Source organism: Nansenia antarctica (assembly GCF_963989245.1).
Source record: "Nansenia antarctica genome assembly, chromosome: 19".
NCBI lineage: Eukaryota > Metazoa > Chordata > Actinopteri > Argentiniformes > Microstomatidae > Nansenia > Nansenia antarctica.
This window is the reverse complement of record NC_137692.1, coordinates 11104121-11121295: the sequence shown is the minus strand read 5'-3', so window position 1 is coordinate 11121295 and position 17175 is coordinate 11104121. Positions and strand designations below refer to the sequence as shown.

Sequence of the window (17175 nt, the reverse complement as noted above, 5' to 3'; positions counted from 1 at the left end):
GGATTAAAACCACTGTGTAAATACCATTTGTGGTTTTTCACTAATTGTATCAACTGATAATGATGTGTTTCACTCTACTTGAGCCAATACCAGTTAATGCCAAGTCATTATGAACAACAAGGACGGGTTCCAGGCTGTTGAACATGAATCACACAGCCCTGTGGCTAAATTCATCTTGTGTGTTTCCTGTCCTTGGTTACCATGAGTGGTGAGTTTCTACAGTGTCCTGTATTTGCATTAGTGGTAAAGACAAAACCCCACGTATACACTATAACTTGTCCGGATTCGTGGCTTATTATGTGGAATATTGATATTCAGTGACACTGCATGACTAGTATTGCACACAGCGGCTGTGGCGCCTGTGAGGTCGAGTCGCCGCCTAATGATCGCAAGGTTGGCAGATCGGCGGTTCGAGCCCCGGCTGGCCACATGTCGAAATGTCCTTGGGCAAAATTGCTCCCAGTGAGCGGGCCAGCGCCTTGCATGGCAGCTTGTCGCCATTGGTGTTTGAATGTGTGTGTGAATGGGTGAATGAGAGGCCGTTGTAAAGCACTTTGGAGCAGCTTTGGAGCAGCAAAAAAGGCGCTATATAAGTGCAGTCCATTTAAGTGCAGTCCACAGCCAGAACTCCCTGTTGCCTTGTCTTATATATGCCAACATTAAATCTATCCACAACATAGAACCTCTGTCATGTTTGATGTGAGTGACTGCCCTTTTACAGTAAAACATGACATGCTCTCCTCTCTGCCTTTCACTGATCTGCTCCAGGGCAGTATAGGGCACATATTGACCCGGCATTTGCCAGCAGTATTCACTGGCATGTGAACACCTTAGTGCAAGTGTCAGAGCATATTCTTCTCACATCACTGCATAAGGATTGGCAAGTTGACCTCCCTTCCCTCTTGCTCCATGTTGATGCTATATACGACAAGCTCATACAACATCTTTAAACCAGACTCTAAAAGTAGTGAGGATCAAATGTGCCCTTAGTTGACATTTATGTCCAGGGCTCTGGTGTGCAGTAGGGGTGCAACGGCTCAGTTGGCCCACGGTTCTTTATTAACCTTGTTTTTTGCGTCACGGTTTCGGTTCGGTTTCGGTCCGTGTTTTGTGTGGAGAAAGGAGAAAAAAAATTAGACTTTACTATTCTACTCTACTCTACTATTACTTTATTTTCCTTATACTTATGGAACTTTAACATTCAGACACATTCCAGAATATGACTGGTATATTGTATAATATTTAAAAAAATATATAAATATATATAAACAAAAAACACTTTCAAATGTAAAATAAATAAATAAACACTTTCAAATGTAAAAGTGCCTCTTAGCCTTGACTACTGGTATAGGAGAGGAAGATATAAAAGTCAAAGTGCACTTTAGCCATGACAGCTGGTAGCCCATACGCATTATGCGCATATACGACACGCTTGAAGCAATGCGTACGTACATACAGTATATATATTAAAATAAGTTGAAATCAGAATGTCCCAATGTTCACAGGATTGGTTTGCCTTTAGCCACATGTTTTTGTTTGGTCTTGAAGCTAACGAAGGTACTGCAGTCTCTCACGCTGATTGGCCAGGGATTATTTCCATACTCCAGACGCTCTGATTGAGAAAGTAGTCTGGACAAATTGAGTGGACGTAAACTGCGCAGTCCCCTCTTGCTGAAGCTCATGTCGTCCTGGTATTGCCCTTGTGATATAGGACAAACTGCTTAAGTGGTGGTGGGGAAAGGTCCTGAGTGATTGTAAACAGCATACAGGAGTCTGCAAGGCTTAAATAAGCTGTCTAAGCTCAGTCGGTTACATTTCTTAATTATATTGTAGTTGTGATAGGTGTTTGTTTTGTACAGCACTTTCAGAGTTTGTTTATAGAGCTTGTGAAGTGGTTTCATTGTTGCAAAGCTCGGCAACATCATTTGACATTTGGCTAATAATACATTTTAAATTCAACAGGTTGAGTGACGGTTCCACTAACTTGTTTTATCTGTTTGTTTGTTTGTTTGTTTGTTTGTTGTTATATATATATATATTATAATAAAAGGTCCCTAGAAGTCAAATAAGTTATCAAAACATGTTAGCCAGAGAGTGGTCATGGAATGTTGGTTTTGGACCCTACTAATTGGCTTATAATGATTACAAACTTAGTCAAAGTTCTGTGTTCCACGCTTTAGCTACCGCTGAAAAGTAGATAGTAGTACCGGTACTAGACAAGAGCAAATACTGAGCATGATCAGTGGGTGGACAGACCAAAATGGTGATAAGTTACACATTTACAACTATTGAACGTGTGTCCATTAATTTACAGACATAGGTTTGGATTCATCATGATGAGGGTAACAGCTAAGGTGAGGCCTTTTGGGAGCAGGTGTTGATCAAGCCTCAGGATGAGACTTGGAGAAGTTGGCTATCAAAACAAGCTGTGGTAGTCATGAAATGCTTCCATTTTCTTTTTCTGTGTTTGATTTTGACATTTTAGCAACATTATTATGTTAGAGGGGTTGGATTGGGGGTAAGACCCTGCGACATACGAGCGTCATGTCCAGGGTGTGGACTTGTACATCAAGCTGCCTCACGCTACGGAAACAGGAGATAGGCCCCTGCCCTATGGGCCATTAGGCTTGAGAACCATCGGAACCATCGGTTCTCTAAGGCTACTTGCTTTACTTATTATGTTAAAAACAAGACATTTAGTCGCCCCGCGGTGGCGCAGCGGTCTAAGCACTAGCCACTAGTGCAAGCTGCCCACCGGGGACTGGGATCGAATCCCGGTCTCGCCAGACCCGGATATGGCCAGGGCACACAGGGAGCGGCATATTGAGCGGCCGCTCCCAAAGGGAGGTATAGGACTATTTCCGGACAAGGATCCGTCGCGCAACACCGCCCCCGGGGTGCCGGAATAACGGTGTCGGGCTCGAGGAGCCAGTCAGCTAGTCTGCCTGGCGATCTCCTCTGGGGCTGCCGGCCACGGGGTCGTGCGGCGGATCCTACGCAATAGGCAGGGGATAATTGGATGCTAGGTTGGGTTCAATTGGATACCAAATTGGGTGAAAAGGGGGATAAAATCTGAAAAACAAGTAAAATAAAATAAAAAATAAAAGACATTTAGGAAAAGTCAGGGAAGGAGGAAGGCATTATGTTTCACAATGGAGCTATGTCATTATAGTGGCACTTGCACCGATTGCCTTCTGTTTGACTAGTGTTAAGGGTTTATGTGTTGAACCATTTCAATGTTACATACAGTACCAGTCAAAGGTTTGGACACACTTTTGTACTCCATTTGTACTTCACTCTCTTTGTTTGTAGAATGTGGATGTTTTTTTCCAAGACAGTGTTGAACAAGGATGGTTTAAACAGTCACAACCTGAACTCATAATGGTAATGTGTGTCTGTACTCTGTACCTGCTGCCTGTATTATTTCGGAGGTTTATTTATTCATTTATGTATCCATTATTTAACCAGAGAAGTCACATTGAGATATATATATTTTGTTTTTTCAAGTGAGCCTTGGCCAAGAAAGCACACATATATATACACGAGAGACACAAAACAGCATACAAAACATTCTGGGTACTTCATTATTTACCTTTTCACCTCCAACCAAATGGCACATTGATTCATACAAAGTGCAGATCGCTTCACAGTGTACCTGGAAGTTCTGTGGGATGTGCATTTCTGGCTGCAGTAAAAGTAGTTTTCTCCTACAAAAAGGTAAAAGCTTTTTCAACAAAGGCGCTCAATCAAAACGTTAAACTGCCCTAGCGGTAACACAGCAACCAACTGCTTTCTCTGAGCAACCGAGCACTGAGTAGGGACAGTCTAAAAAGTGTGTGGATAGTTGTTTCGCTGTGTAGTTTCGCTTCATTTGTTTGTGTGTTAAATAGCGTGTGTTTCTGTGTGTGCTTTCAGACGGGAGGGTGGAGGTGACGAAGGAGAGTCTGAAGCTGTGCACCATGGGACCTGGGAAGGTGTTTGGAGAGCTGGCTATCCTGTACAACTGCACCAGGACCGCCACAGTCAAGAGTGAGTGTCCACCGACAACAAAACCAGTGCCTCTGTCTCAGGCAGCCAGACAGCCAGACAGCCGGACACACACACACACACACACCTTGAAGTTAATGGTTACACTATTTTCTGATGCGATGGACATTTAATATTGTGTCATAGTTGTGCAACAGTTATAATAGAGTTGTGAAACCCATGTCCCCCTCCTTCCCTGACATTTAATATTGTGTCATAGTTGTGAAACAGTTATAATAGAGTTGTTGTGAAACCCATGTCCCCATCCTTCCCTGACATTATTTTGTCAGGTGCAATTTCCCAAGTGCAAATGGTTTACCCAAGATTTACCTTCATAATAGTAAATCAAAACTGACCATACAGTTATTCATTCTTTACTGTACCGACTTCAACCATAATTGCTATTAGCAACATTTTAAAGAAAGACAATAAGTTATTTGCATGATCAATGAAGCCAGCATGGAACCAGCATGGAACCAGCCTCAGAAGAAGAGACACTTATTCTGATGCAAATAAACCAACGTTTCTGGAGTCGTGCGTATGGGTGTATGGGACACATATATGATTCGTGAACTTGATTCTTTATCTTCTGAGTCAACTCTTTTCGACTCCAGATACTATGGTTCATTTGCATAACCTAGTTAGTGTAGAGTAGTGGGGATTACTCACTGAATCCATTGCATTGCAATATTTTGGCTTGACTAGTGAGTGTGTCATCTGAACATTTGTATTGGTTGCTGACTTGTTCCCCCTTTCACCAGCTGCTGTCACATATCTACAATGTTTTAATGCTGATTCGAATTTAAGTTACATTTACAATTTCTGACTAAACGTTTTGAACTCAATGTCAACTGCGTTGATACTAGGGTTGTATTCACACATTTTGCATGCCAATTAGTTTGAATTCTCAGTTCCCTGTAAATTACATAGAATCCCAAACCCGGGACCGCCAATGATTTTCGCTGTTCACACATGAGATAAATGCCCTGAGATTACCATGCTGCGCTTTTTCCACACATGTCAATGGCATTCCTTGGTTTGCACGAGCTACTTGACTCACGCATTCAACTGGACGCAGAACTGGAAAGTAGTAGACGTGAATTTGAACGAGACGAGGGCACAGTTGGGTGTGTGCAAATGACATCCGTGAATAGTGATCATACCTCCATTGTATATGTATTCATCATCCTATTTTTCACATTAATTGACACAGTTGAAGCGAGGGAGTGACTGGAAATGTCACTGGTGCGCACTGCGTAAACATATCACATGTGCATTTCATAAGTAAGCTAGCTAACTATGATTGGGAATGAAGTAGTATCCAGTTGTGGAATTATATTTAGCAGTAGCGATATTGGGGGTCTGGGCAGGTCTTATGCGCTCTGCGCTGCGGGCTCTCTCCCTGCTGACTGTCCGATGCAGGTCAGCTGTGGGAGGAGATGGTGTGTGTGCTCCGTAATGCGTCTATATCACAAAATGTACATTTGATAAGGAAGTAAGCTAGCTAAGTAAGTAATCTAGCTGACTGTGATTGGAAATGAGGTAGTATCCAGTTGTGGAATTATATGTATCACTACTTTGGCTGACATGATGTGATGTGGGTTAACTAGCCAACTCTGTAACATCAGTGGACCAAACCAAATGTACAAAGTGAGAAGCTACTCGCTGTGATTGGTTAACTTGTTCCAGGTGAAAACGTCTTGCGTCAGACATACGTAACCCTTTACGTGCCGGACCAGGCAATGCTCAGGCTTCGGTTCACTCCTCAGCCTTCCCTCTAAAGTCCATGGAATCACACAAGGTCCTGACCAGGGTAATTGCCGAATTTCCCTGTAAAATCCGTTCACACGTGCCCCTTACCAGATAAATTCACCGGGAAAGCTCTTATGTGTGAAAGTTTTTTTTTGGCTTGTTTAGTCCCAAAGGTATGGCGTCCCACTTCTTGAAGGAGGTAACACTAGTGACTTCAATAATTGTTGTCCGATTTCAAAAGCGTTCATGTTTAGCTGAAACCAGTGGCGTAGCGCAAAATCCCGGGGCCCCCCCGCAAGGTGGCGGCGGGGGCCCTTTCGCAACGGAGGTAAAAAAAAAAAAGTGCGTTTTTTAGAGGCCGATGCGTTATTGACGTTGCGAAATTTCGCAATATGCACTCTACATTATAAATGCTTGACTTAGCAAAAGGTACAAACAAGTGAGAGCAATAACTAAAACCAAATGGTAGACTACATCAGTAGAATGTATTATAAGTAGAAAAGTACAAGCTTTATTTCTTTTAACAAAGTGTGGTGTGCACAGCAGCGCGATATCTGTAAACATATAAGCTGTAGACTCTCCGCTAAGGGTTGCCAGATGGGATTGAGAATTTCCAACCTAACCAATCTAAAAACTGCTAAATCCACCAAAAACCAGCCCATCTGGCAACCCTGTCTCCGCTGCATCAGAGTCTACTTGTTGCGTAAAATTGGCCAGGGTTTGTCAAATCCTTTGTTGGACATCTCGTTTCTTAAGTCCTGGTATATTGTGGCATTTCTTTACTTTTTGCCATCTGGTCTAGGAATACCCAGGGAGACGCAGACAGCAGAAGTAGAATAGAATAGTAGAATAGAAAAAGAAGCAGCTATATATAGCCTAACCATGCTGAATTATGATGCACTGACAGCCTGTGACTGTGAACCTGGCCGGACCCTGCCCTTCTGCCTGAGTTTGAGTATGATGCTGCCCAAATAAATGTTATTGTTTAGTGCTGTACGCTTTCGTGGTATTATATTGTGTGAATTATCATCTGTATGTTGTTTTTCTTTCACTCCGAATGTCCGAATAGAGAATCTACCACCACCTAAAGAATGCTTATTGTACTTTGTATTGTATTTTCGCTTGCTCATTTTCCTTGTGTCTCGCTGCCTACGTGTGACGTCAAAGTCATGTTGCTATTGGATACGGCTAACTATGTATATCTTTTTTAATATAGGCCTATATATTAAAATTAAGCTTGACACAATGAAGGGCCACTTATTTTCTTTGTTTCATATTTTTTTAAATTATTTTTAAAAAAAAATTAAAAAAAAAAGATCCAATGTTAGGGGGCCCCCTAGTGGCTGGGGCCCCCCCGCGGTGCGTCGCTTGCGGGCCCGTCCGCTACGCCACTGGCTGAAACCCAGTTTAAGACCTTGATAAAGGATCTGTCATCCGAGGAGTGTACATGTTTATAATTGATTATTGTGTAAATAGCCTTTGTCGTTAATATGTACTAATTGTAGTTAATATGTACTCATTGTAGTTAATATGTACTCATTGTAGTTAATATGTACTAATTGTATTATCTTTATTATCTTTATGCTCCTCTAAAAAAGAGCCCATGGTCTCAGTAGGACCTCTTACAGATTGAATCCAAATACAGATTGAATAATAAACGTAATAACACACTCAGTGTGTGGAGTCAGACAGGATGTGGCCTATGAGTCATCCCAAAGCAGATAGTGAGAGGAGATGTCACCCTGTCACCAGGAGCGCGGAACAACTCCGGTATCATTGTTCCCCAGTCAAGGTGAAACGCAACACATTGATTCCACTTTGCTTGAGTGGTTCATAGGACCTTTACTTAAATATCAATGTTGCCATTGATATGGCAAGCATGTAGTTTCTGTTATTTTTGAAGGGCTAGGCTGTTACCACTCTTTCTGTTTTTCTAATGAAGGAAATGGCTTTTTGTCTAGGAGAGAAGTTATATAATAATCCACAGTTTGTTCTTTTTACAACCCTGTTCAATTGAAACATGACAAAGAGAACGAGAGAGGTTGAGAGAGTTAGAGAGGGAGAGATTATAAAGAAAAGGAAAAGTATTGTATGCACAAACACATGCACATACTCACACAGGCACGCACACACACACACACGCACGCACGCACGCACGCACGCACGCACGCACGCACGCACGCACGCACACACACACACACACACACACACACACACACACACACACACACACACACTTACAAACACACATACACAGAGAAATATCAATTTTTACATTGAAGTAATTTAGCAGAAGCTTTTATCTAAAGTGACTTACAATATGTACATTTGTCTAAGTAAGTGAATGAACTATACAAGTCAAGTAAAACAATAAATAAGATAAAGGGCCATCAGCAGTCACAGTGCTAGAGGAGGAGGGGGAAGGCCCCAGGTGTACCCTAAAGAGATGGGTCATTAGCACTGGCGGACTCAAATGGGGGGGCAGGGGGGGCGACCGCCCCTCCTGGTTCCCCCACGGTTGAAAAACGTCTCTCTTAAGTGCCCTTTTGAGTGGCAAAAATTAGAGGATGCGCCCTATTGGTGCCCCTCCAATGGTCTAAACTTGACCGTGTGCCCCCACAGTTGAAAAACGTCGCACTAAAGTGCCCTTTTGAGTGGCGAAATTAGAGGATGTGCCCTATTGGCTGCCCTTCCAATGGTCTAAACTTGACCATGTGCACTGATGGGGTCCCATGTTGTGCAGTAGGTGCCCTTTTTTTCTTTTCGCCCCTGCCCTTCAAACAGCCTGAGTCCGCTAACTGGTCATCAGTGTTTCTACGAAGCTCATTCCACCACTGGGGAGCTAAGACAGAGAAGAACCATGACTGAGCAGAGCGAACGCCATGTCCTGGTAGAGACGGCGTTGCCACGTAGCCAGCAGAGGTGGAAGAACAGAGTCATCAGGCTGGGATTTGATTGATTGATTTGTAATCAAGTGTATTTTTCGCAGCTTGATAATGTATTTGCGGTTTCCGCTGCCTGATAAGCCATCCGCAGTAATTGCCCACCTACATACATTTGTTGTCCGTGTGTGTGTGTGTGTGTGTGTGTGTGTGTGTGTGTGTGTGTGTGTGTGTGTGCGTGTGTGTGTGTGTGTGTGTGTGTGTGTCTGACATGTGTTTCAAACGATGCAAACATTTCCCCACTACCTCCCTGCTCCAACATGACATGACATGACAACAATCAATGTGTCAGATACATTTCCATCTTGTTTATGTTGCAATCATAGTCAACAAGAGTGAATACCAACAGAAGAATATTGCATGGGGATTTTGGCAAATGTTTTTGGGCCGCTACCCACACGTTTAGCTGTGTTACTCATTCCACGAATGCATGATCCTTACAAGTTGTACCTCGTTGTAAAGGTGACTAAGCAGGCTTTCCAACGATATAAAATACAATACCAATTGGTATTAGTAAAGGGGAGAAAGAATCGACTGAAATAATGTTTCCAAACTTTTTTTGAGGAGTTATGAATTCATAGAAACACAGACATTATCATCATGAATAGAAACACACAGAGCGTGTATTTGACAAGTAAATGTGTAAGTAAGAAGAACAAGTAGGTTACAATGTGCAGTGGACAAACAAACGAACACAGACAGAGAGACAGATAATTCAAGTTACATTTGTATTTACTTGCAAATACTTGGGTGACGTTATAAATGTTAAAAATCATATAACATTTCGGTACACATTGTGCTCCATTTATTTATCCGGAATAAATTGCCACGCTTCTGCTCATGTTCACATATGTTCACGCCAATTCTTCCCAGTAAAAAGTAAGGTAATTAATATCAATAATAATATAAAAAAGCCATCATTCGTTGAAACTGTCTGATGCAGTGTGCTGAGGAGGCATCTTAGGTTTTGCCTGGTAGACCGTGAGGTTGGCTTCTCCAGCCCTCAGCACACTGCATCAGAGAGTTTCAACGGATGATGGCTTTTTTATATTATTATTGATATTAATTACCTTACTTTTTACTGGGAAGAATTGGCGTGAACATACGTGAACATGAGCAGAAGCGTGGCAATTTATTTTATTTTTTTCCCTTGCTGGAAAATCTTTCTGTCTGTGCCTGTGTACACGGGGGCAACTCTCGTCTGATTTTATTAATTGGGCCAACAATTGTGGTTTTGTTTGCCAAAAGAGTGTTTGCCAAAGACAACCACGTGAAGTCATTGTCTGTCGTGATTGTCTGTAGGCCAATTCCTTCAGATTTTTTTGGGTTTTGCATTCCTTGTTTTGTGGAGGAGGGTAGCCTAATCTTGTTCTTGATCGTTTCCGATCAATAAACAAAGGGCAGGCTCTCACCTATACGCCGGTTTCTCTTGCCACAAATCTCAGTATTCTCTTGCCATGACAACAATGTGTCAGATACATTTCCATCTTGCTTATGTTGGCACGATAGTGAAATATTAAAACCGATAACATTCGGAATGATTTGTCGTTCTGTAATACTACTCTTTCTCTCCTTTCTTTCATTTATTTTCTTCCAGTTCTTTTCACTAATAGGTGAAACTAAACTATAACAGAGTGTGGTGCACACTGAACTTGAACGTCAGAACATACCAGCATTAAAAATGACAAAAGTTACAAGGGAGGGGGATGAGAATATCACTCTTAGAGATGTAAGATCGTTAGGATGATCAAGGATTTGAATAGAAAACATTTAGCATTTCAATGGAATGGTGACTTCTAAATATGGCAGGCAAACAGGTCAACAAATCCCGGGGGGGGGCTACGATCAAAAATGACATATCCCCAAGTTCCTTAGGAACGGGAGAACATGGCAAAGCCTGAATGGAGTCGCTATGCCTTCCCCCACACACATCCCCGTGTTTACCAGGGCCAGGAGAATCTAGCAGGGGTGGTTGTTGTGATGTCATGTCATGTTGGAGCGGGGAGGTAGCGGGGAAATGTTTGCATCGTTTGGAACCCATGTCAGACACACACACACACACACACACACACACACACACACACACACACACACACACACACACACACACACACACACAACACATTATGTGCGTGGGCAATTACAGTGGACGATTCAGTGAATAAGTAATTTTGAAAATGTAAGGATACTGGGTGGTAGAACGCACATATCTAGGAGAAGTCATGAAAGGAGGGTCCTGAAATTCGATCACCGAGACCACTCTGTGGCTCCTCTCGTGTTAAGAAATCCAGAGTGAATCTGATTTGATGTTGAAGTCATCCAGGAAGAGTGAGTGGTTTAATGACCTCAGCGAAGACGCTGTGAAGGACAACCATCTCATCTAGGAAATCACCAAGCTGACCTGGTAACAGAAAACTGCATACAATTCAAATGAGGATATGGACGGGTGTGATAGAAAAAGAACATTAACACTAGAACAGCCGTGCCTTTTTTACCTACTAAAAGAGCCACCTCTTTACAATGCTCAAGCTGCTATTTACACACAACGACCACTAGTTGTCCGCTTGTAAATTAGACTGCTTCCTACACAGAAAAACTGCAAAATAGCTTTATACTAGCTTATCCTGGTGTGATTTTGAAAATGTAAGGATACTGGGGGGTAGAACGCACATATTTAGGAAAAGTCATGAAAGGAGGGTCCTGAAATTTGATCGAGTGCACAGATATTACATTTTTCGTTTCTCACAGGGGTCAAATGACCCCTCATGTCAACGTAGGTGAGATGAGGAGCCCCATGCCAACCAGAGGCTCGACCAGAGGCTGTAGTGGTGTGAGAGAAGGAGTAGGCAGCGGAGAGTAGCCGTGTTCTCTCATGTGAGCCATGTCTCAGTGAGAGCCAAGGAGCAAAGGCGATAGCCTCTGCTTTCCTGACTCCTGACTAGGCAGTTCCAGACACCTCCAGTAACAACACAGATCACGACCAGATTGGATCGGTTGCTACGGCGAGGAAGAAGTACCTCGTCTAAGTACCCCACGGAAAGGTGACATAGTAGGGATGGGGGGAGAAAACTCATTCTAGCAGTTGAGATTCTATCGAGGGATATTAACAATATCCAACAATACCGTTGTTGTATAATACAATGACAACAATACCGAAAGCAAACAACTCAGCCGCGTGCGCCTTCTCAATGGACTCACACAGATCGACTCCCTTGTCTTTGTGCACAGAGGCTGAGAGGCTGAGGCTGACGCTACAGCTGGCACTGTGACATCAGGGAGGTGTAAAAATGGCAATTCACATTGCTGACTCACTCTAAGTCCCTCCCACCTATCAGCAGTCCTACAGACAGTGATTATCCCACAAATGACCAGCCAACATCTTCAAACACAGCTAGATGGGTACTCTCGACAATAACCAAAAGCTTTTCAGCCGAAACTAGACAGAAACTGACAGACTAACTAACCAATGCCACTTTTTCTGATAAACTAACTATACAATTACACTCAATTCAAAATATAGAAGGAATTCTACACAGCCCAATCCTGAAGACACATAATACTCCATAGCTCTAAATCAAATGCGCACAGTGTAATGTGGACTGATATTTCAGTGAAACGTGTGTTTTAGTGAGTGTCACGATGAGGGATGTATGTTTATGGAACAGAGAGGAAATGGCTACAGCAGGCTGGAGATGTGGCTCTGGATAGGAATAACACAGGATCTCCTCTGGGCTGTGTGGGGGATGTATGACACACACACACACACACACACACACACACACACACACACACACACACACACGTGATTCCTCGCCCGAATGCAAATACAAATGATGTGAGAACCAATAGATGAGCTCTGTTGTTCCTGACCGAGACCATTGTATGTATGCAGCGCTCTGTCAAATTGGTCTAGCTTTCAGCTAGGCTAGGTGTAGGGTACCTTGGTCTATATCAGTTTGATTGACAACACAGTCAGCACCCACATAGACAAACCATACCATGCACCTTAATCACTATTGACTGATTAATCAATTAATTAATTACACACAGAGTTAGCTGATTGATTTTTTCCGAAGGTGTGACTGTTGGCTGGCTTGCTGCACCCAGGTTTAAAGGGCAAGGGGTCCCTGGGGGGGGGGGGGTTCCTTGGGGGATAGTGAGGTGTGAAGGGAGGTCTAGATACTGTCTGTCAGTCTGTCACTTCCCCTCCCCAGGCTCCGGTTGGCTCTCCTAGATCTCCACGCTGGGTTGCCATAGTGATGGAGTCCTCTGGGAGGTTCGGGGCTGACTCTGGAGGGGATAGCAGCTATCTTTGTGTGGTTCTGAAGTCTCATACAGCCTTCAACACCACTCCCTTCGCCCCCCCTCTCGCTCCTCTCCTCTCTCAGTGGAGGGAACGGGACAGGGAAGCATGTTCTCTTCTTTTATACTCCAAAAGTTTGGATTTTGAATCAAACTTATTATTTTCAGGTTACGGTAGAGATACAGCCTTTACATTTATTTATTTTTTAAGTATTTGTGTACATATAGGTTTCTCCGTTCAGAAATACTTTTTATGCATATTCCCCCTATTTTAGAACAATTGGGTTGACAGATGTTTCTGGTAAGTCAGAACTAAGTTCCATTAGATCATTTGTGTAGGTGTAAGAGAGCTTTCAATATCTAGTGTTGATTTTAGGCTTTGCATTTGGCCGTAGAGTTTGCTATCGGTATGTGTCAACATGAGGAACAAGATGTGTCAATGAAAGTCAAGGAAGCCGTTAGAAGACTGAAAAAGCTCAAACATCAATAGCAACAATTTGGAACGTCATTAAACTAGAAGGAACGCACTAGTGAGCTCAGAAATCACAAACAGGTTGGTAGACCGAGGAAGACTTCTCCAGTGGATGATCGAAGAATGCTCACCAACCAAGAAAAACAACTGTCCCACAGATCAAGAACACTCAGGAGGTACGCGTGAATGACTACCGTCCAAAGAAAACGTCACCTAACCCGAACTACAGAGCTGCAAGGTGCCGACCACTAGTTATGGCATCCATTGTTCTCCAACACAGAAGAGCTCACCTTTGGCCCTTTTATTGCTAAAGCTATGATTGCTAATTGAAAAGCAATAGGTGTTTTTCCCATATGAGGAGTGTGATTCTGTGATTGGTGTGAGATAAGGTACATGAGTTTCAGGTTTCGTTCATTGTGTCTCAAGTTCCAGTGTTAGTGTGAACGCAATTGAGAAAAACTGTAATTGATGATGGTAGTGCTGACAGCAGAATGTAGTGTACAGAAACAGCTTGTCTGCTCCAGTACAAGTACTTGCCTCAAAATGTTCGTTTTTTCTCAAGAGCTAACACACATTTTTGAAAACAGGGCTCATTTTCTCAAAACACGTAACACAATTCACAAAACCACACACCCGAGGTACAAAACATCTCATATATCCTGCAAAATGATGAAGCACAGCATTCAAAACGACATAAATGCTTCAAAAACAAGTGGCACACATATTCATATTACCAGATTTTTGTCCAACAAACTACACACTGTTGTGCCCAATTAAAACCATCTTTGGTGGGCTTTGTCATAATAAAATAGTTCTGTATGTCGAGACCTCTGCAGTGAGAGATTGTTTAAGTCTATTAAAATATATGCAGAAACACAAATGTACTGTACAAAAAATTTGCATATATATGCATAAATATTGCAAAATATGCACAGCACATACAGTATATATTAAAGTTGTGTGAACAAAAAATATGCTCTCTATTGAATACAGTAAACAGAAAAGAAAACTGTGAGAAAAGAATATACATAATCCCCCCCCCAAAAAACAAACAAAAAAGTAAGAAAAATAATTAGGCTGCATCTCACCACCAAGCTGGGTCTGACCACAGCACCTCATCAACACCACAGGCAAATGCCTTGAGTGTCATATCCAGTAGTGGATAGCACCCACATCAGTATCATCACATGCCTCTTCCATTGCCTGCAATAGAGCCATGTGCACATAGGGCTGATGGTCATACACCTTCCACCGCCATGCCGATAATAACTCTTCAATTGGATTGAGAAATGGAGAGTAGGGTGGAAGGTATTGAACTAGAAATTGTGGGTCAACAAGCCAGTTTTGGACCATGGTTGCATGGAAGCTAATATTGTCCCAGACTACAGCATGTCTCCCATACTACAACATATCTGCCGTCACCATAGTGATGGCAGCTGGTGGAAGAAGTCGGCAACCAATCAAATTGTTCAGACTTTTATTCTGAAAAATGTCAATAAATTTCAAGCCAAAATATTGCAACGCAATGGATTCAGTGTGTAATCCCCACTACTACCTAGTTAACTATAACACTACTTTACATTGTTAGCAGGCTCACAAAACAAGCTGTGTTAGATGACTAGCGAGTGTGTCATTGATTTTCAACAACGTTGACATTTATTTACACTTTTCAGAATAAAGGTCAGAACATTTGATCGGCTTCTGACTTGTTCCCAGTTACCCCAGCTGCTGTCACATGGCCTGTCAGTAGGGGTGGAACGGATCATCTAACTCACGGATCGGATCGTGCCGCGGTTTCTGAGTCACGGATCGGATAATTTTTCGCATCAACACAAAACATTTTTTAAAATAAAAATTCAAAAGCTTCACGTGTAGTGAGTAAACAACTGATTTATTTATTTTTTGCATTATCAACCTATCATTGCGCATTAGAGTAAAACAAAGCACGCAACTGTCCCGTCTATCTTTTCATGGCAACTCTACATTGTGATTTACAACAGATATTAACTAATATTATTACTTGGTTACATTTTGCAATTGATCCGCGGTACACATGCCTGCCGAACCGTGGGGGGCGATCCGTACGGATCAGCTGTGATCCGTTACACCGCTACCTGCCAGTATTACAATGTTGGGCAGTCTGTCCAAAAATTTGACCATGTGGGTAGTGTTGTATGGACCAAAGTTGGCATTGCGGTGGAGGACACCATTAGTATGTGACCAATGATGTTCCTATCCTGGTCTCTGTGAGGTACTCTCTGAGAACAAAAACTAAAATGTCAGTCAATATGGTGTAGTTCAGTACACTGGGAAAAAATGCTGTACTGTATGTAGTGTACTATAGTCAATCTTGTACTTATAGCCACATGTTTATGTCTCAGAGCTCGGATTCTTTCAGAATGTCTCTCAAAAGGCACCCCTGTAAAGCTGCTTCATGTGCACCTGGTTCCGACGGAGAAAGTGGGTCAATGTGGACAGGCTGACTTGCCAGATGTTGCTGAAAATGGTGTTGTCTCTTATGATGTGGCTTTGAATCCGTCTGAGTCTAATTGCATTGTTTGGCCAAAACCAAGTTGATTATTGCTGCTTCCGGTGCCTCGTTGAACATTCGTCATGTCTTTGTCTCTCTGTCCTTTAGAGGAAACAATGGTCATTGGTCAGTGACAGTGTAGCCTGAATAAAAATTGTTTTGCGTTGCCCGGATTTCATCAGAAAGCTGTCTTCTTCCATGTCCTCTTCTTTGTCATCGTCCTTCCAGCTCTACCCCTACCTCTCACTCTCACCCTCCCTCTCCCCCTTCCTCCCACTCTCACCCTCCCTCTCCCCCTTCCTCCCACTCTCACCCTCCCTCTCCCCCTTCCTCCCACTCTCACCCTCCCTCTACCTCTACCTCCCACTCTCACCCTCCCTCTGCCCCTACCTCCCACTCTCACCCTCCCTTTACCCCTACCTCTCACTCTCTCCCTCCCTCTACCTCTACCTCCCACTCTCACCCTCCCTCTGCCCCTACCTCCCACTCTCACCCTCCCTTTACCCCTACCTCTCACTCTCACCCTCCCTCTGCCCCTACCTCTCACTCTCACCCTCCCTCTACCCCTACCTCTCACTCTCACCCTCCCTCTGCCCCTACCTCTCACTCTCAGCCTCCCTCTACCCCTACCTCTCACTCTCTCCCTCCCTCTGCCCCTCCCTCTACCCCTACCTCTCACTCTCACCCTCCCTCTACCCCTACCTCTCACTCTCACCCTCCCTCTGCCCCTACCTCTCACTCTCACCCTCCCTCTGCCCCTACCTCTCACTCTCACCCTCCCTCTGCCCCTACCTCTCACTCTCACCCTCCCTCTGCCCCTACCTCTCACTCTCACCCTCCCCCTACCTCTCACTCTCACCCTCCCTCTACCTCTTCCTCTCACTCTCACCCTCCCTCTGCCCCTACCTCTCACTCTCACCCTCCATCTACACTTACCTCTCACCCTCACTCTACATCTTCCTCTCACTCTCGGGCCTCCCTCTACCCCTACCTCTCACTCCCACCCTCCCTCTACCCCTACCTCTCACTCTATCGCTTCTTCTCACTCTCACCCTCCCTCTAGTCCCTCATTTGGACATATTGCCATCGCGCATTTCCCCCCTTTGATGGCATACGATGCCCGATATTTTACTAAAGTTCAGCCGCTTAGC

The 17175-nt window shown here is 43.5% G+C and overlaps 1 protein-coding gene across 2 annotated transcripts in view; it reads left to right on the top strand.

The window, feature by feature from the left end:
- LOC308174168 (cGMP-dependent protein kinase 1) overlaps positions 1 to 17175 on the top strand; it is a gene marked incomplete at both ends in the record, with an annotated part of 94729 nt that overhangs the window by 30224 nt on the left and 47330 nt on the right. For both annotated transcript variants that reach the window (XM_080549239.1, XM_080549238.1), the window contains one exon: positions 3916 to 4029. In XM_080549239.1, the coding sequence (XP_080405365.1) occupies positions 3916 to 4029 (114 nt within the window). The remainder of the gene's footprint in view (positions 1 to 3915; positions 4030 to 17175) is intronic.